Here is a 20559-nt window from a genome sequence, read left to right on the forward strand (position 1 = left end):
GTTCCAGATTTCACAAGGAAAAAAAAAAAAAAAAAGACAACTTATTAAATATTACTAAATTATCCACTGAAATTAATCAATAACCACTGTGTCCCATATAGCCAGTAACTACATTTGACTTCCTTATTGTTGCCCATCTTCTAAACATGAGCATACATTTTAATTTTGCTCTATGGTAGAAGAAAACTGGTGAATGCTTTAATTCTAGCCAATCATAGAATCATTTCAGTTGGAAGAGACCCTCAGGATCATCAAGTCCAACCATAACCTAACTCTAGCACTAAACCATGTCCCTAAGAACCTCGTCTCCAGACCTTTTAAACACTCAGAATACCTGAGAAATGACGTGAATGTTGAGAAGGAGAGGAATTGCATTAATATCATAAGTATGCAGGAAATGTGTTTACATAAAATTCACTTATATGCAGGGGTTATAAAATGCAATGCAAAATGCTAAGAGTACTTGGGAATTTATAGCTTCCTGAATTAGGTTTTATTGTATTTGTAGGGGTTTTTCTTGTTTAAAAATAATTTTAAAAGCAGCACTTTTTTCCTTTCAAAATTATAGTTCACTCAGGCCAGGTGGTTTCTGGGATGACAGACTGGTAGGTGAGCATTTTTACTTCTTGTGGTATTTTCATGACTCAGAGCCATGCCATCCATGATTCTCCAAGAAAATTCAGCCTCCTGTTCCCTGCAAACCCCCATTTACCTCTTTCAAGTCTTGGACAATAGCAGTGAGTCTCTCATTCTCTGCCTGGACATTGGTAACCACCGCCCTGCTCTGCTTCAGCTCGTTCTGCATCTCCAAAATCTTCCCAAGGTAATAAGCTTCTTTTGACGCAGACTCCTGGAGGAGAGTCTCTTCACGTGTTTCCCCATCTTCAGCCACCTTGCGGTGAATAGAGAAGGACTGTCCAAATGCCTGCAAGAGGAAAACGGCACACAGAATAAAACTAATGAAGCCCTAGAAAAATCATCAACAATAACAAGCAGCTGCCTAGCCAGCAGGAATGAAATAGATCTGTGAGTTCCAAACTCTGACCTAATAAATACTGCCTTAGCAGCTTCCCAGCAGCTGAGGGACACCATTTAGCTGAAATGAGGCATCTTGAAGCTGTTCTCATTTGCAGTACGGATTTATGGCCCCTATCCAGGCAACCTCCACTGAGATCAAGATGGTGCTCTGCTAACTAGCCACTAATTAGCACCAGTGTTTAACTCTGCTGCATGAGGGTCAGCTGATAATCTGTCAATTCCTTTCTTCATTAGTTCTGCAAAACCAATGTGTGGTTTGTTTTGTTCTAAAGTGCATAAATAGCTGACAAATCCTTCTAAATTCCTTTCTATTTTCAACATAGTCTTATGATAGGAGCTGACTTCATGGTATGGAAAAAAACTTCCTATAACTTGAAAGGAAAAATAAATGGTCTGAGTACAAAGCAGTGGCCACTGGTAAACAAAACACAGAGTTTGAAAGCCCCTCCATTTCATTTGTACTCAGTGTTTTCTGTTTCTGCTATAAAGAAGCAATATTTAAGTATTAAAGAAGTTTCTAAATATATAGGTAATTTTCAGTGATTCTCTTCCTCTTTTCTTGTTACTGGCTTAGAAAGATCAGTTTCACAGAGCAATATTTCTCAGTGACAATTTCTGACGGTATTTTGGACAATTCTGAAGCAACCTGGAAGAAAGCAAAGTACAAGGCATGATAGTAGAGGCGCTGGAGATACCATTTAACTAGCAAAGACAGGAGAAAAAACCTGCAATGATATCATGACATAAAAAAAATGTAACAGCACAAAAGAATATATAAATAAAAATAAAATTAAAACAGTAATAAAATAATAAAAGAAAAGCAAAATCTGTTTTGTTTCTATTACCTTTAAAAAGAGACATATGGTTGAAAATGAAATGGCCTAATTCTGGCAAAAGCCAAAAGAAGGCATCTAATGTTAAGAATATTCAGCCTAACATAGGCAAGAGCTCTCTCATATAACTTAACTCAAAGAGAGTATGTTTGAAATAGCATGATTTTTTTTCCCCCAACATGAGAGAGATATAAGTCATGGTGATATATATTCTTTCGGTGGGAAATTATCCCCAAAAGCCTAATATCTACCTATTCCTATGAAACCACAAAGCAGAGTATACATTTGTACCCACTGTAACCAGTGGCCTCCTTTGCCTTCCCATCAATAAGAACTACTTGCGAAATTAAATCCATTGTTTTATTGCTGCTATTTATAGCCTTTCAGAACACCATCTAAGTTTTACTGGCACTAGGACTGAAGCAGCCCCCTAAAAACTTCAAAGCAAAACCATGTTCAAAAACTTTTTATCTTTTAAGTCTACTTCACTTACAGAATCCTGTGAACTCAGCATTAAAGGATTCTAAAAATATTCAATAATGTATTAACCCAGCTGTCTTCTCAAAAGACTGCAAGTTACTGAAATAGCAAGCATCAGCAACTTGCCAAATAGGGTTTTCCAAATAGCAAGAAATTCAATTTAATGAAACTGCTCAGCACTGAATCAGTCACTGTATCTATGAATCTAAGAAGACTGTTTCAGCAACACTGCCAATATCTTACTCTACATACTTATGTTTGATGGCCCACTGTTCCTAACTTGAGACTGAGCAAAAGGCATCAGTCTAATTAAGATCCTTCAAGAAAAATATTAAGGCCACATGTCCAGAGGAAAAACCAAAACACAGCAGAACAGCAGGTAGGACCAACAGGGCTGGAGAAGCTCATGATGAAATGGGAGCTGGAACCCTATCAGAGCACTATAGTTAAAGCACTATGGATAAATGCTAGTACACTGTGATGATGGCCTTCCAGGTTTACGCTATATTTTCCTCAAATGTAGTGTGAAAGTGCATTTTAGCATGTATGATAATCATCTTAAAGCTGCACCAGGGGAGGTTCAGACTGGACATTAGGAAACATTTCTTTACCAAGGGGGTGGTCAAACACTTGGAAAAGGCTTCCTAGAGAGGAAGTCGATGCCCTAAGCCTGTCAGGGTTTAAAAGACATTTAGACAATGCCCTAAATAACATGCTTTAACTTTTGGTCAGCCCTGAATTGGTCAGGCAGTTGGACTAGATGGTGATCCTGCCCCTCTGCTCCGGTGAGAACCCACCTGGAGTTCTGAATCCAGATCTGGAGCCCTCAGTACTGGAAAGAAAGGGCCCTGGTCAAGAAAGGCCAGAGGAGGCCACCAAGATCATCAGAGGACTGAGATACATCTGCCATGCGGACAGGCTGAGAGAGTTGGGGTTGTTCGGCCTGGAGTAGAGAAGGCTCTGGGGAGACCTTATTGCAGCCTTTCAGTACTTAAAAGGGGCCTATAAGAAAGATGGAAACAGATTATTTAGCAGGGCCTGTTGTGACAGGACAAGGGGTAATGGTTTTATACTAAAAGAGGGGAGATTCAGGCTAGACATGAGGAAGACATTTTTTATTATGAGGGTGGTGAAACACTGGCCCAGGTTGCCCAGAGAGATGGTAGATGCCCCATCCCTGGAGACATTCAAGGCCAGGCTGGACGGGGCTCTGAGCAATGCCCCTGCTTATTGCAGGGGGGTTGGACTAGATGACCTTTAAAGTTCCCTTCCAACCCAAATTATTCTAAAATTCTATGATTACTGTAGGTCACTTCCAACTGAAACATTCTATTCTATTCTATTGGTCAGATATTTATAGTGAAGATTTATAGTTCGGCTCCTTGAGAGCTGCTGTTCCTGTCTAGAAGTACTTTGTCACCTATATTAATACCACACCAACTTCTGTTTAAACCAAATTTCAGGTCATGCCATGATGACAAAGCAGGGCTGGGCTATTCCATGCTTTTCCATCTTTTTAACTGGATTGGGACAAGTACATCAGCATATGCTATGGAGTTTTCTGACCTGTCCATGAAGAAGTAACTGCAGAAGCAAAAACTGTGTCTGTAACTGTGGAAATGGTGCCCAACTCACTAGTGTTGTTTCTGCGATGGTATTTCGGATTGGCGCTGTACTATATCTTGCAGACGTATTAATTACTGTGGTTCTTTTCAGTATGGTGCTGCCTTGCTTGGTATGACTACTCATTAAAACCCCTTAAAAATCACCTCTGGTACCTTGGTGGCTCTTAGTTTCAGCAATCACATTGCAGAGCTTTTCTGTCAAACCACGTCATCTTCCAAATTCAAATCAGGACTCGCAGGGGGCTGTATAGCCCTGTCTGACTTCTGTTCCCTTGAGAAACACTCTCCTGATGTAGGCACAATAGCTCAAGTCAACTACAAAGACTGAAGTACATTTACTGTTTTGACAAAGACTGTTCTAATAGATACTAGTCTGAAATTCACCTTATACTACATCAGTTCACTCAAGACTTTGCTTGAAAGGATGCCCTTAACTGAGTTAGGAGACAGGTTTTGTAAGCTGGTCATAAACACTGAGTAAAAAGATGCAATTAAATATTGTATATATATTCTGAGACCTGAAAACTGTATAACAGTATCATGACTTTTTAAGGGCATCTCAGAATGTGAATTTGAGAATGATAAAATAACAATCAATATTTGCTTGAGTGTATGATAAAGGATGGCAACAGTGGGCACACACAGGTTAAGAGGTCAGTCTGATAATTGAAAAAGGTGCAACCTTTAAGGAAAAGGCCATTTGCCATTGAACTCTAAATAACCCTAGACAGAAATCCTCATGTCAGAAGCAAACTAGCATGAAAGAAATAATGCAGTGAATGAAGTGGGCACAGATTTGTAAAAGAGCAATAGAATAACATATGTAAGAATATTTATATGACATATATAAACAGCAATAGAAAGCTAATGTGTAGTGAGTGACATGAAATGGTGTTTGTAAAATGAAAATTATATTTAGCACTTTGAAAAAAAAAGAAAGGAAAAAATAGAAGCTAGATGTCTAATTTAGGTGTAGATAGCAACACATGTACAAAGGATCAGCTAAAAAATTAAATAGGTAATGAAGGACGCTATTTCTGACTTTCAGTTTTGCTTTTACTAGCCACCTCCTGGGGCAGGAATTCTGAAGTGTTTGCATAGAAATTCTCTCTTCCAGTCTGTGATGATTAACAAGCAATAAAACATGACCTCAGTGCTATCAGGATGAGCAGGCAGCCTACCTTTAAGGCTTGCTGTGGTTTTTCCAATGCATAATGCAACAGCATTGAACTTGTTCAAATGATTGCCTATTTCAGCTGCTAACTTGCTGCAAAGTGAAATGTATTATGTATTAGTTACCTCCACATTCTTAACACAAAAGCAGGGAAAAAAATAGTTTGGGATTATCCAGGAGGGTAGCATATTCCGGAGGCAAATATCAGTATGGCACCACATAGGGAAATCTTTGCTAGAGATGCCTAACTGTGGTTAATGTCAGAAACAGGGCTTATTGTGGCACAACCTGAATGCCCACTTATCAGTTAAACTCCCTCAGTCACTTGCAATTCTATGTATCTCTTTCAGATAGGTGGGGGTTTTAATTTGTTTTGGTTGTTGATTGTTGGTTTTCTGTTTGTTTGTGTTGGTGGCTTTTGATTGTTTGAAGCTTACTATATATTTTTTTTCCTTTCTTCACAACTAAAGCTCAGGGTTCTCTGCCATTTTTCTGCTAAGGAGCAATCAGTGGCAGCCAAAGGTCTGTGAGGAAATCCCCTCTATACAAAGTTGAGCAGGGAGATGACGGGCTGAGCAGATTGTAGCCCTCAAAACCAGCTTGTAGAAAACTACCACCCCCTGTAAGGTCTACATTTAGACACATTATTTTCTTAACTTACCTCCACCATTTTGCACCCTGCTCACCCAAACACTGCTAAAATCAACCTGCTCATAACAGTTTCTTTGCTAATAAATCCAAGCCAGCGTTCAGCCTAACTGGGCATCTTTCATGGGCTTTCCTGCAGGCATATGCTCGGTGCTCTATTCCGATCATTTGGCTGTTTGCCATTCTCTGGTCCCTCACACTGTGGGTACACAAATAATCCAGGGTCTTGGACACGGACTGTGTCTTCCTGTGAAGAACACAGGAGGTAGCACTGAGTCTAAATCTGACTTGTGTTTCTTGTCAGTGTTGCAATGCAACTGCAAACGACAACCCCATTGCAGAAATGACTGATGAGCCCCAGTCATATTATATCTGTTTTCTTAAAAAGTGGGAAAGTTTTATGCCTCTAAAATTTATTCATAATGTAGACTGGATCTTTCTGTAGTTGACATCACCTCCTGATCTTCAGTTAAGAGGGCTGAGAGAGGTCAATAAGTTTCCTTTTGGAATCCAATACTGCAATGATTAAAGTCTTCAAATGCAAATAACAGGAACATTGTAATCAAAACACAGACAGATGCATGCTTAATGACAGAAGAAAAAAAATTTGTAGGTATTGTGTGACTGGTGCATGTGAGAAGAACAGCCCATAAAGGCAGGCAGATTGAAAACTCAAAACCAGATTGAGAACACAGCCTGAATCGCCATGGGCATAGAGGCAAGAAAACTAAACCATGAACTTTTGGTTTGACAGGCTAGCTGAAAACAGCTTGTTGTTTTTCAGCTACACAAGTGTCCCCTTTGTCTGATTCCTCTTGTGTTCAAGAAAGCACGATGCTAAACTCCCCTACAGTGAGGCAACAGACAGAACGATGCTCAATCCCATCACTAATTCCTCTTTCAGCTCAGAACAGCAAAAAAGGTTCCTAGATTTAACTAGTCCCCTGGTCAATAGGAATATGAGATAATGTATCAAAATTCAGTTGTATCGCAGCAACTGTCTAACTTCTTCTCAGTGAGGGTGCCAGAGCACTGGAACAGGCTGCCCAGGGAGGTTGTGGAGTCTCCTTCTCTGGAGACATTCAAAACCCGCCTGGACACGTTCCTGTGCAACCTCACCTAGGTGTTCCTGCTCCAGCAGGGGGATTGGACTAGATGATCTTTTGAGGTCCCTTCCAATCCCAAACATACTGTGATACTGTAAGCATTGGTCATTTCATAATTTCCAGGCTCAAGATGATCAGTTTTTTACTACATGCCAGACAACATTCATAAACTATTGTATGTGTATCTGGGTTTTTCCTTTTTTTTAATGTAACAAGATGCCTTTTACTTCATATGCTCCACCTTGGAGAAAAAAATGCTAAATGTGTTATACTTTGTTTGAAGTGAGCCAACAAAATGGGATTTCCTTATTTGTTCTCATGAAATCTGTTAACTTAAACTTTAATCTGTTAATTTAAACTTTAAAGGACAGTTATTTTCAATTCATGCTTTGCTACGGACACTTGATAGGTCCTTAAGGAAATTGTTCTCAACTTCCCATTTCAAAAACAGAGAACAGTAACAGCTATGCAGTGAAAAGGACTGTTAGGATATACCCATTCACAATCTGAGACACAATATACTATAGTTATGAGCACAGTATATAGGGAACTATGATAAATCCATAAATGTGGCTTGAAGGAGCTACTTTATTACCTCCTATGGGCAAAAAGCACTTAACTTTATTTCCAAATACCAGCTTAATTAATCAACTAAATTCAATAATTATGCAAATGCTGGTGCAATGGTAAAGTCGATTAAGTTAAAGTCTGCATGAGATTTAAGTCGCAAAAAAAGACTTGCAAACCAAGGTACTGGAGGTTTTATCTATGCCAGAAATACTGAGGACATCAGATGCATGAAAAACGTAAGTAATATTGAGACTGTTTACATATGCAGAGCAGTAGGACAAATGTCAACAATTCATAGTCTTTTCCCCAAGGAAGCTTTGGATAAAAGCATGCACAGTGTGGACATCTTCTGTTTGTTTTCAATAGATTCCTACGCTGTCTCCAGGCCTGTTGAAATTCATATATCAGATGCTAATCAACAAAGCCTTCCTAAAGCACTGGGGGAAATGAACATTTACATTCAACTCAGCTACAGAGATGGCCGTGCTCCTGCAGTCCCAGTACATATTGTGCTGGTTTCAATCAATACGCCACGTTGCGAGGACTTTGGCAACCGTGCTGCTTTTTTATAAAGAAGGAACAAAAATACTCCTAAATGTGATGGTTAGGAAATATTTATAGACACGAAGAAGAAAGCACTACCATGAAAATGAACATTCACTTCTAACCTCCATTGTTCAACAGCAATCCAGTAAAAGGGGGAGTGAATAAGAATTTCCATTTAATTGCCTTTAACAGCACTCTAGATGAGGATTTCAATTCCCCTGTCCTGAGCATTCCCTCCAGGCACAGAAAACACAAGAAAGGGGAAGCCTGTAACAAAGAGCACCATTTATCTACAACACAACTAATTAGCTTCATGCTGGTAATTTTAAAGCAGCTGAATATGGCCAATAATTAAATTATTTCTATAAACAAGATAATTCACACATTATTAATGAAACATAAAGTGGCTTAAAAATTTGCACCAATGCCTATATTGGTGCTTTTATGAGTTTCCACTATTACCAGGCCAACATCCAGCTATTACAAAATTCCAATTAAAACCAATAGAAGCAATACCAGAAGAAACATGGAAGACTGTCAAAGATACTATTTTTAACAAAATGTGTCTGAAATCTGAGATAGAACATGTGTTCCCCGGAGGCTCTATCACCTTTACACTAAACAGCTAAATCTCATGTTTCACTAAAACTTGATCTGTTTTTGCATTTCTCACTGCTTTTCTTTTTTCTGTTTTTCTAGCTATGAAATGGCTGAGATAATTTCAGTCCCTTCTCGTGCTCTTGCTTGAATAAAGCTGCAAAGAATGCATGCCAAAATCCAATTCTTTAAGAGTTATCAGCCTGCTGGGACATTCTAGTTATTTCACATTAGCTCCCCATAGGTAAATTAATTTTCCATCCTGAGAGTGAATTATAGCACATTTTAGGAGCAGTCTAAGCAAAGCCATGTTGCTAGTGAGTAATAAAAACAATTCATGAAGTATACCAACTGCATTCTACATTGTTGCTACCACTCTTGCCATAGTTTTCTGTCAGAGAGAAATGTCAGTGTTAGTATTGTGTAGGGAAAGATTATTTCCAGCTGCAAAGGCACAACAAGAAGGAGGAAGGAAGGACTCTCATCACAACAAATTAGGACTATCCCAGAGCAGCATACAAGTAAGGGGTGGCTGCATGCCCAGAGTGCTGCTTCTAGAGAGAAGGGAAGAAAGGAGGAGTAGGGACACAACCATTCCCTAGACCAGGGGTGTCAAACTCATTTTCACTGGGGGTCACATTAGCCTCATGGTTGCCTTCAAAAGGCTGAATGTAATTTTAAGATTCAGCCCACGGGCCTTGTGTTTGCCACGAGGTTACGTGCATTGTACTCCTTTATCAATGACACTGTCTCGTAACACAAAAGACATACTATTTTTTCTCCCTGAAACGTAAATATGGATTTGCTTTTCTATCTATCATTAAATTGCCTTCCTTCTGCATCAATTTTTCTCTTACTGGACATTTTGGGGTTCAGACTGTTCCATCAAAGATGGTATGGCGTGCCACCTAAGTAAAAGACCACAATATACTTCAGGGCCAGGTTAAATAATAGTCAGGCCCTCTCACAGAGGCTCACCTTTCCTTCGAACCGCCTTCCCCATAAACAGTCACTCTTTCCCCATCAATTCTCCCCCTCCATCTATCCCAGTAACATTTTTCTTATTCCTCATCGCCAGTTCCTTGTACAGTAACATTTTCCTTAATGCTGTTCCCCGGCATGAACGTTCTCCTCATTCTTCCATGGTGGAATAAGGAGAATGTTCCTTTAGGGGTGGACATACTGGTAATTCTCCTTTTATCACCCACTATGAAGATCATTCTCCTTATTTCACCATCCTCCCCCAGGTAATTCTTGTCTGTCAGGTCTTTCAATGCCCAGTGCAGTTACTGGTGTCCCCATCAGTGTCACCTACTACTCTTCTCACACAGTCTCACTGCCCTCCTGTAGCTACAGCCGTAGCTCCCGCCATTTCCTGCTCCTGCAGCATAATATGTGTCACACACGCTGCACGTGTGACCAGTGCTGGCAGGAGCTCGGGGACAAGGAGCTCGGCATTGCTGGCGGGTAAGTGCCGAGACAGGTGAAACAAGGATGGGGGCCAGATCCGGCCCACGGTCTGTGTGTTTGGCACCTGCGCCCTAGACGCAGATGCACATCAACCAGCGAAGCTGAATGAAGTAAGGAAAAAGAAAGTTGCTTCTTAGAAGATAACGCTCTTTGCAGACCAAAGTATAAAAAGCAATGGAGAAATCCTATATCTGCATCTGCTGCAGATGTAAGGAGTATGCTTCAAAATACGCAACAATTTTTGAGTAGAAAATGGTAATTCTATTGGCATAAAACTAGGTTTCTACTAACTTTCAGAACTACTTACACACCTGTAGGCTACCTGCTTACTGAATCACCTGAAAGTTTTAAACTACCTGGGCCTCACTTTAGGAGGGATTCTGAGATTTGGTCTCAAATTTAGAAGTAAATGGTATTCTTGTGCTTCAAAACACTCATCTGTGTTTACATACATCCTGGAAGCATTAAAACATCAATTTTATTCACATCCTCTTCTTTTAATGTCTTGCACTATTTTATTTCAATTAAAAAAAAAAAAAAAAAAAAAAAGAGAGAGATCTAAAGAGATCTAAAGCTGCATATCCTGAGTATATAGTAAGTGGTAGTATTTTTGCCAAGCAGTAATATGAAGAATTTTCTTCACTAAGAACAGGAAACTTCTCTTGAGTATGAAAAGAAATTACACAGGTAGAACCTCATCTTCAAAGCACTATAAAATGTCACCCTCTGGCAGAAGTCACTATGCTTAGAATAAAGCATCTCTTTGTCATACAAACAAAAGAAATTAGAAGCCAAAATGGGAATTTCATCTCTCCACATATTCACAGACAAAGAAAAAAAACCTGCCTCCTTTAAGGTATTCTTTGAATCCACTGTAACTGTAAAGTCTCAGGTAATGAAAGTAGCAGTATCTTATCCTTGAACTGACATTTAGAGAAAAGCATAAAGACTTGCTCTGCCTTTCTTCATGTTTCTCAAACTTGCTCAAAATACATCCTTGTGGCTTATCTGTCTCTGTGAGTCATCAGCTAGGTGGGGTCCCCAAATGCAGCAGAAGAGAACTGAGTACATACAGCATGTGCAGAGGTAAACACCAACATCCCCATCCTCATAAATACTACTTTTTCCAACAACTTGCAATCCTCTTTTCATGACCCTCTCAGGGGATTGGTTTCTACAGTTTTTATAAACTGCATGGGTGAAAAGAGAGGGGTTATCCATCACTCAAAAAGAAGCAGGTCTTTTGATGCCTTTGCCCTCTCCCCAACAGGCTGAGCATAACAGCTCCTTCTCTGTGACTGAAAACACCAACCTGGCTGTGAGTAGATCTTCGTCATCGTGCTTAGAATATGATGCAAGCACAGACCTACAGAGCTAGCTGCACTCAGATGGGCCTCTCAGGAGACCCACTCCCAGCATGCACAATGGTTCACAATGTGAAGCCATCTAGTAGCATGTTATTCAGAGAAGTGAGAGTCAAAGCTGACCGAAGAGCTGCAGAATGCTCTTAGACCCCTGAGAGACACAATAGTAAATTAAAAACATGCTGTTGAATGCAAAGCAGCACATGGGAGTAGAAGAAGCAGACCTATCCCCATAGGCACAGCAATGAGCGTTATTTCACGTTCATTGTCAACTGCTCCATGAAATGAGCAGCTCAGGAAGAACAGCAGTGAGGAAAGCAAAGTGAGTTTCATTGCTGGGAGTGCCTGAAACTTCTCCTAGAGAGGAAACCTCTATATGTCTAAAATGGACCTCTGAGAGAGACCTGAGTTTTGGATTCAACCCAACATTCCCTGATGCTTGGAATCTGAGACTTTCCATGCCAAAGTGCTTTACTGCCTGGATTAAGGTAGGTCAAAGGCTAAATGTTTGGGGATCTGGAACACATGACATACAAGGAGAGGCTGAGGGAACTGGGTTTGTTCAGCATGAATAGAAAAGGTTAAGGGAGACATACTTGTATTCTTCTGTTGCCTGAAGGGGGATAGAGAAGGCAGAATCAGACCCTTCTCAGAAACGCACAGGGAAAGGACAGAAGGCAAGGATCACAACCCGAAACCGAGGAAATTCTCATCTAAATAAATAAATAAATGAATAAATAAATAAGAATCACCCTGAAAGTGGTCCTGTACTACAATAAGTGCCCAGAGTCGGGGGGCAATCTCCATCCTCAGAGATTTTTAAAACTTGTTTGGGACAAGACCCTGAGCAACACCTTACTTTGGGCTTCAAGCATGGGATGGACAAGATCATCTTCAGGAATCCTTTCTCAACTAAATTATGATTAACAGAGCAATTTCATATGCTGGAAGGTCTGGTATCCACTCCACTTCTCATGGACCACGCAGTTGAAAGAGCTACAACTCATGGTTGGCCATTTTCTTAGGTATCTTCAACACTAGTCTAGAAATGAAGACAATAAAACACAAGACCATTCTGGTTTTACTGTAACAAACAAAAAAATCTGATTATTTAAATATAATGGAGCATATAGAGACCAGAAACATCAACATTCGGAGAGTTGATTCCAAGCACAAACAGACCTCAGTTTTGCTTATTTGCAACGGCAGCACTCTCTAGCAATTTTATGGCAGCAATCCTAAAAATCAGTCCCTGAGAGAGGAACTCAGTCTAAACCAAAGTCCTAGTAACCAGGCAAGACTTAGCTCAGGTCTGTAGCAGTCAAGGCAGTAAAAGATGATCTTCTAAACTGCTAAAACCTCATGAACAACTACACTTACACAACACTTGTTTCTTGCATACTTCACTAAAGTACTTGTGCTTATTAAATTTAAAGTCTTAATTCGTCTGTCATCACTTATAGTCCAGCACAGAAGTTCTGACTACTCTATAGTTGATTAACAAAAATAGACTCTTTTCTTGTGACCGCACATGACACAATGTCAGCAGGTGGCAATCAGAGTTGGGCTTTGGCAATGGAGTGTTCCATGTTCCAGTTCCTAGAGCTGGACTATTTGAGTTCCAGGGGAGGGTGCTTTTAGAAAAATAACTTCTAAACCAAGGGCTTAGAAGGAGAAAGAAAGATGACTCAGACATTCGTGCTGCTTCAAGGATTTATAAAACCTCCCAAAAATTAAGTTGGAAAAATGTCTAAAGAAAAGCATGCCCTTCATAACAAGCGGTCAAAATTACAGACCTCTCATTTATTTTCAAAGAAAGGTTTAATTAGAGTGCTGCCAGCCACAGATTTACCATGGGGAACTTTATGCTTCTATTAGCATTGATGGATGCATGCACACACCTGTTTCACACAATGCTATTGCAGCTGGGTGCTTACTGGAAGTGCTGGATAATCTCACGCCTCCAGACCAAGTGAGATTTTAAGGCATATGGTGGTACCGATAATCATGTTACAGCAACAGCAGCTTGCTCACTTAATCCAAAAAAAAAAAAAAAAAAAAAAAAAGAAAAAAAAAAAGAAAAAAAAAGGAGAATCAAAGAATGGGATTGCTATAAATTGTCCCCACCATAATCCACAGGGACCTTCAATACATTTTGTAATTTTGTTTAGGGTAAATACATTAAACACCACACCACAAACCCAGCCTCCAAAAAAAAAAAAAAAAATACAACAAAACCCATGTTCCTTTATTTAAGCAAAGATAATGAGGAAAGGAGTTTGGTTTACACCACTGACCAGCACATCTCCTAATGAAGAGGGGGACTTGTCTGACACATGAGGTTGCCTGAGAATGCAGATGACTTGGCACTCCTCCAAGTACTACTGTATTCACACCAAATGTGCCTGTCTAAAGCCAACCTGACGACAAATTGAAGAAGTCAGGCCATGCCCCATCCTCCGCATTTGTACGTCTGCTCGTTTTAGTGCAACAGGGCTCCAAAACTGATCAGGGCCCTATGCGCCACCCCAACATATGCAAAAGGCAATAACCAAGACTGAGCTTTATAAACAAGAAATCTGCAATCTAAGCCATTTGTCCAGGCACAGCTCTCCAGTGCTTTTGCCTAAGGACTCAGCTGTCCCCAGCACTACTTTCCTTTTACTACATGAACATAGAGGAAGGCGACTGCTGCAAGGATGGGATTTGAAAGCCACAAGCAAACTGGTGAGATCAAGAATCAGCAGGGAACATCCAGGGTTGCAGGCACATTTATAGAATGGGCCCGTCTTTGCTCAGCCAAAATCATTATTAGTTCTCAGCCTTGTTCTCTGACATAGTGTTAAACACATAATACTGCCTGATGATGAAAACTCCCATTCGTGAAATAAGTTGTGTCCCAGAAAGCAATTTGCAAAGGATAACAAGTTTAAGAGGATAATACGGTTTTGCTTTGTCAGCAGCTTTGTCTCAGGGTGACCTGTCTTCCAGACCGTAAAACAACTGCATAAGCATATGCAAATCAAGTATCCATGCCTTATCCAGTTCTACTGAGAATGTAACCAGAGCTTTCATTGGCTTCACGGGAGCACAGATTTTACCCCTGGGTATTTATTTCTGGATGATATAGTGTATTCTGGCTCCTGGTTCACTTATATTTGCTCATGTGGAAATTTCAAGCAAATTGCAAACAGTTTAAGCAACTAGCTTTTGAAAATCTCAGCTCTTTCAGAGGCAGTCCTATTTTGACAGAGGCTTTCAAACTACTTCACCAGCATCATCAGATTTTTCCCATTAGATTCTCTCTTCTCACAACAGCGGTTTTAGTGGAATGGGAAGTCTTCTTATCTCCCTCGACGCCTGTTCGTGGGAGCGATGATGTCCATGCTCCCGCAGAGCAGAGGATCAGCAGCACAGACGGCAGAACACCCCAGTCAGCAGCCAGCGAGGGAGTGCTTAGCTAGCAAGCTAAATCTGTCGCGGCACCGGATGCCGGAGCTTTCCTTTTCTTTTCCAGAAAGGAAGTTTCACACATCTCTGAACTTGATACTTTAGCAAACCACAAAGGAATGTGGTCCAGCACGAGTCGGATGGCGGTTTGTGCAGTTGTAACATCAGAACGCAAATATCGGTGCCTTCCACAAATGCTTAAGGTGAATGATTTCCTACTCTTCTGAAGACATTTAAAACAGAAGCATTAAGATCAGTGCAAATGAAGTACAAAAGGAAATATTTGCCTATGAGTGCAGATGTGCCCACAGACACAACATAAGAAACAGCAGAATACAGATTAAAAGGAAGAGTAGCAGTGCCGTATATGTGATTTCATGAAAAAGAAAAGGAATAACAAGCTGACCTAAAAATAAGGTGTCAAAATAATAAAGAACAGGATTGGATCCATAAAATATCCAGATAAGGAAAAAGAGAACAATGAAATTCAGGATTTTTGAGGAAAATTGAACCAAAATATAAGGCACAACATCAAAAACACCACCAACTCCTAACAAATACAGTCAAAAAACAATTTGTCGTTACCAGTCAAAAAGAACTCAAGACACGTGTACTGGAAGTCCCCTGTGTCACATAAATGATCCCAATGGGACTACTTGTGCACACATACATGTCTCGGTTCTTGAAAGTATCTGTGTATGAGAGTGTGAGTGAATGAAATCTATAACAGAATGAGTGCAGGTAGGTAGAAGCCAGGCATCTTAGAGATTCTGTAAAATGAGTATCACCTACCTCCTCGCATAAGGTCTCCAGAAGCACTAACAGTTTGCCTCAATTAGGAGGCAAATGTTACCTCTCCAACATTTATAACTCATTACAAGACCTCTTCCTATTACCTGAACTACACTGGCTTCACTGGGCAAACAGGTTTAACACAGCAGGTATTTTGCCAAAAGATGTTCATCACAATAAAAAAATTCCTATTCATCCTTCAATTTTGTAGCACTGTAGCTGGAAGAGTGTGGTACAAGGAGTTAGCGACCCACACCCTTGCTTCCTCCTCACCTGTGCAGGTGTGCTCTGGGTAGCCAGTAATACCAACCAGCCCTAGCAGAGTAGCCACAACTACTTCTCCAGTGTGTGCCTTCATACCACTGCTTGACACAAGAGTATAATTCATCTGTGTACACATAATCAATGCATAGACAATCATTGTGTATATATATACAGTGTATACTCAATTGTAAGTACATGTATAGAACATTCTCTTGTCCTTGAAATATTATGTGCACCTGTACAAGAACTATAATGTTATCGACATAAGGTAGCAGAGCATGTTATCTGAGGTGCTTTTTCGTTGATGAACGTGTATTATGATGAAGGCGCTATAAGAGTAGCAGGTGAACAGAAGGGCTGGTGACACTCACCATGGATGAGAACAACACAGCATGCCATGAGCCACCAGAGACTTGCCCAATGCCACAGCAGGCAGGTCCCAGCACCGGGAAGGATGCAACATTGCTATCACTCTCTCTATAATTTCCATCCTTTATTGAATAATGTAGTTAACCAGCTTTATATATTGGGTGCCTTTGTTACTGAGATTCCAAACCAAATCAGGACTTCCTCAATGCAAAACAGATTATCATAAGTAGTTTCCATTAATTGTTAGCCTTTCATACTCGGTATTATGAAAGACTTCCATTACTTGAAGAGCATTTCTTATCTACATTTGCAACTTACGCTGAATTATATTTGATGATTCATAAGATGAAAAAAATACTATAACGACATCTGACAGAGATGATGAAGCTGCCTATAGGGATGCTGGTTTTCCGTTCATTGCTTTACAGACAAAGAGCCTTTTGAGAGTGCCAGACAAATCCACTTTGGGAAGGTATGTCAGTTACTTGAAGTATTTTAACATCAAAAGGGGACAGAGCTCCCTACTGACTCCCACTTTGAGGCAACACCTGAGAGGTTTGATGGTTTCTTCTATTTTTTTTTAAGCCTACATATCCACAGAACACCTTGACCTTGAACCTCTGAACTGCAGCACATCTACAAGTGCATTTGTTAGAAGCATACATCAATAGAAAGACATACAGAAAGTGAAAAGGATATTGTGTCACCAAACAACACATTTCTTTTGCAATGGATTCACAGTTAAAATACAGTTATAACTACCTTTACTCTTGGGAGTCTGTAAGCCAGCCTTTTAAAGGCTCCATATAAAATCTATGCAGATGATGTTTAAGTCAAACTTCACCGCTCTCAAGTCTCTGTGTACCCAAAGGAAGACATCACAGAACGAACTAAAGCCACGGCACCTCAATGACCCTAGGGAAGCTCGAAGGATGTGTGCATTTCAACATGGTTTTGAAAATCCTGTAAGTACAATTGTGTGCGCAAATACAGCTGTGTGGACATCAACACTGACACATTCTATGCAGCTGTGCAGTTCCCCGTTAACCAGGATCCCTGATCAGGCAGAGACTCTCAAGGGGCTCAGCACCACCAGGCAGCATGGGATGTGGGCAGCAGTAAGGAAGAATGAACCAGCTCTGACTTGACTCATGCAGCTCCAGCCAGCCTGTTTCGTACCACATTTCTCAGCACTTCAGGGCTTCCACAGTGCTTGCTAGTGAAACAAAAGGACTGAACTTCAAAGGTGCTTGGGCTGTGATGTTGACCTCAAGTTCATAAATACCCTCAGGTGGCAGAGTGCAGACAAAATGCTCCACAAAAGCCAGCAGAATTTCCTTCACACCAGTCCAACACCAGCCAAGCCAACCCAGGCCACCTCTGCAGAAAGCTAATCAGCTGTCTGTACCATGTTGCCCCACTATAACGGTTTTGGAGCCAGCCCTGCATGGCAGAAGTTGCCCCTTTTGCACAAAAATCTGAGTTAGGCAATCCAAGCCACCTCCAATAGTTTCTCAAGTGTTGGTTTCCCTTTACAGGATGAATAGCAAATCTCCATAAACTGCTAACACATCACTGTGAGCTGTGATGAGAATTCATAAAGCATGGTTTGGAAGGGAAAAATCAGGGGAAAAAATAATGGAATTAAATATTTTTAGTAAACTCCTAGTTTTATGCTACTATACATCTCTGCCCAATGCAAACCAGAATGCAAAACAGAATACAGAGATTATGATGCTATATCTCTTAAAAGAAATCGATTAGGAGAGAGTTCAAAGAGAAGAAGACCAACTTATGACTCTGCTGTTCACTACACAAATAGCACTATAACACTGTGCTGTGCATTTACACACACATACACCTAATCACACTAGTGCTGATGATTTCAGAACATTCCAGGAAACAGGGATGGATTTTTGGTTTAAAAGACTGTCCAAACCCCTTAGGACTGCTTTGAAAAGAGCAATTTATAGGTTTTTTTCAGGGCTATTCAATCCATTTACACTAACATGCTCCAAGCAATTTTAGGAAGGTCTGTTCAGCAGGAGCAGCATTGCAGCTCAGCTGGGCCAGCCACATGTGGCTTGCCAGCTCGCAGCTGAGAAACAGGCACACACTGAAACAGTGAGCAGAGAGACCAGAGGAACGGTAATAAGAGTGAGGGGAATTAAGTTTCTGGAACCTCCTCATAGCCACATCTAATGTAAAGTCCATCACTTATGTTATCCTGATTAAAGATGTGCCAATGACAGAGAGATAATAAAGGTAAATAGAAATGGGGGGAGGGAAGAAATAATGATGTAGTATAACAGAAAATATTTGAATTATTGCCATTAAAGGTTCTTCCAGATATTACCCAGCACACTGTAATTTAATACTATAAAATTCAGGTAGATACTATGCAAGACTCAAAAATTCAACACAGACTAGGTTTATTGAGCTGTGTATAAAAACAAAAAATTAAACATCACATGGAAGAAGTAAAAGTGCAAGATGTTGAAAATAAATATTTGACTTTTTGGAAATGCAGCAAACAACCGAGACAGCCCTGCTGTCATATCAGTATATTCATTGGGAAGCTATTCCCAATGGGTCAAAAAGTTAAATGCCTGATCCACTGTGAGAATTATAGGAGGAAGGAAACTACTTCATTAGATCCCAAGATAATCATGTTTCATTGCTGACCCTGGCAATACAGCACAGAATACAACTAATATTAGAATGACAGTACACAGTGTGACAAAGAATAGGTACATTTGGAAAGAAAAACAGGGGCTTAGGCTTTTCACTCCAGTGAAATATTACAGAGAAAGGTATGGGATTTTGGCAAGGTTAGAGTAAGAAGACAACGTATTTTGTGTAAAACAAGAAGAATGCGATTTGTTGAAAGCACTGATGAGCTAGGCTTCTCACGACAAAAAGCACTGAAAATAAGCACAGAGAAAGTGGCTAGATTTCCTCTTGAGAGAACATCATAGTATTTGCTACTATTCAGACTTAGATTATGTAGTCAACATTGAGCAAGGTTTTATACATCCTGCACTATCCAGGAGATTAGACTAAACTGTTGTAACAATTATTAAACACAATGATTCTTACTTATTACTTGAGTTTCTGGAAACATTTCCTACATAAAACATTTTAAATGGTGACATGGAGAAGTGCATCTCTCATGAAAAACTTCTCATGAAATCACTTACTAGCTACTTCGCAGAGGGACCACCTATGACAGACATCCTGATCTTAGGAACACTGATCTCTTGTTTGTGGAAAATGGTAAGTTAAGTACCTGGAAACAGGTTACCCACTTGATCTCTTTAAGCAGAAGCAGTGCCTCACGTCAGCTACCAGCCTGTTTCAGCAGAGACCTGGCCAAGCCTCCTCCCAGGGACTGAGGAGTCAGTCATGTCCTGTGACTGTCCACCTTCTTTGTCCATCACCCTTCTAGAAGAAACCCAAACTTTCTCTTCAGCTGCATTGTGACTACCACTATGTAGAAGTGGGAACGAAAGTAAAACAAACAAACAAAAAACCACAAACAAAAACCACAAAACAACCACCACAAAACAAGAAAAACATATTTCTGCTTTAATAGAAGAGGCTACTAAACTACTCTCAATTAATTTCAATTACGAAGGGACTCATCTACTTTGTCTATCAAAAAGATGCCATTTAACGAAAGATGCAAACCTATTTGAAGGGTGGAAAGTACCATGAAACAAGAACTATTTAATCAAAAGGGAAATACATTAAAGTGAGACAAGTCTAAATGAGAAATAGCATGAATACTTTAAAAAGTGACAGCAATGGAAAAAATCACTAGGAAGAACAGCAGCTTCTTCAATGTTAAAATTGTAGAGTCACTGTATTATAACCTGAAAAGGACAAAAATACCAGTATCATAGCAGTATTTACATAGAAGTTAATAAGAAGTTATTAGGAAGAATCTGTCTATATATACCTATATGTATGTACACATTCTTTAAATGTTACTGTGTAGCATGCATTATTACTAAAGAAACCTGGGAAATCCAAGAACCCCAAAGAACAAAGGAATATCACATCATCAATAAACGAATAAACAACCTGCAAGAATCAGGAGACTGCTGATCACACACTAAGTAATGAGCAAATACCAGCTTCAGAAAGCCAGCAGTGGAAACAGGTACAATAACAGCCAGAAAAGCTGGGGAAAATTTGAACTAGAACAGAAACATGTAGCATGACTCACAT

General features: G+C 40.0%; 1 protein-coding gene across 8 annotated transcripts in view; it reads right to left on the bottom strand.

The window, feature by feature from the left end:
- BICD1 (BICD cargo adaptor 1) overlaps positions 1-20559 on the bottom strand; it is a 183567-nt gene that overhangs the window by 85109 nt on the left and 77899 nt on the right. For all 8 annotated transcript variants that reach the window (XM_065034901.1, XM_065034907.1, XM_065034918.1 and 5 more), the window contains exon 2: positions 713-925. In XM_065034901.1, coding sequence (XP_064890973.1) covers positions 713-925 — 213 coding nt within the window. The remainder of the gene's footprint in view (positions 1-712; positions 926-20559) is intronic.

The sequence above is a fragment of the Columba livia genome, chromosome 1, assembly GCF_036013475.1.
Source record: "Columba livia isolate bColLiv1 breed racing homer chromosome 1, bColLiv1.pat.W.v2, whole genome shotgun sequence".
Lineage (NCBI taxonomy): Eukaryota > Metazoa > Chordata > Aves > Columbiformes > Columbidae > Columba > Columba livia.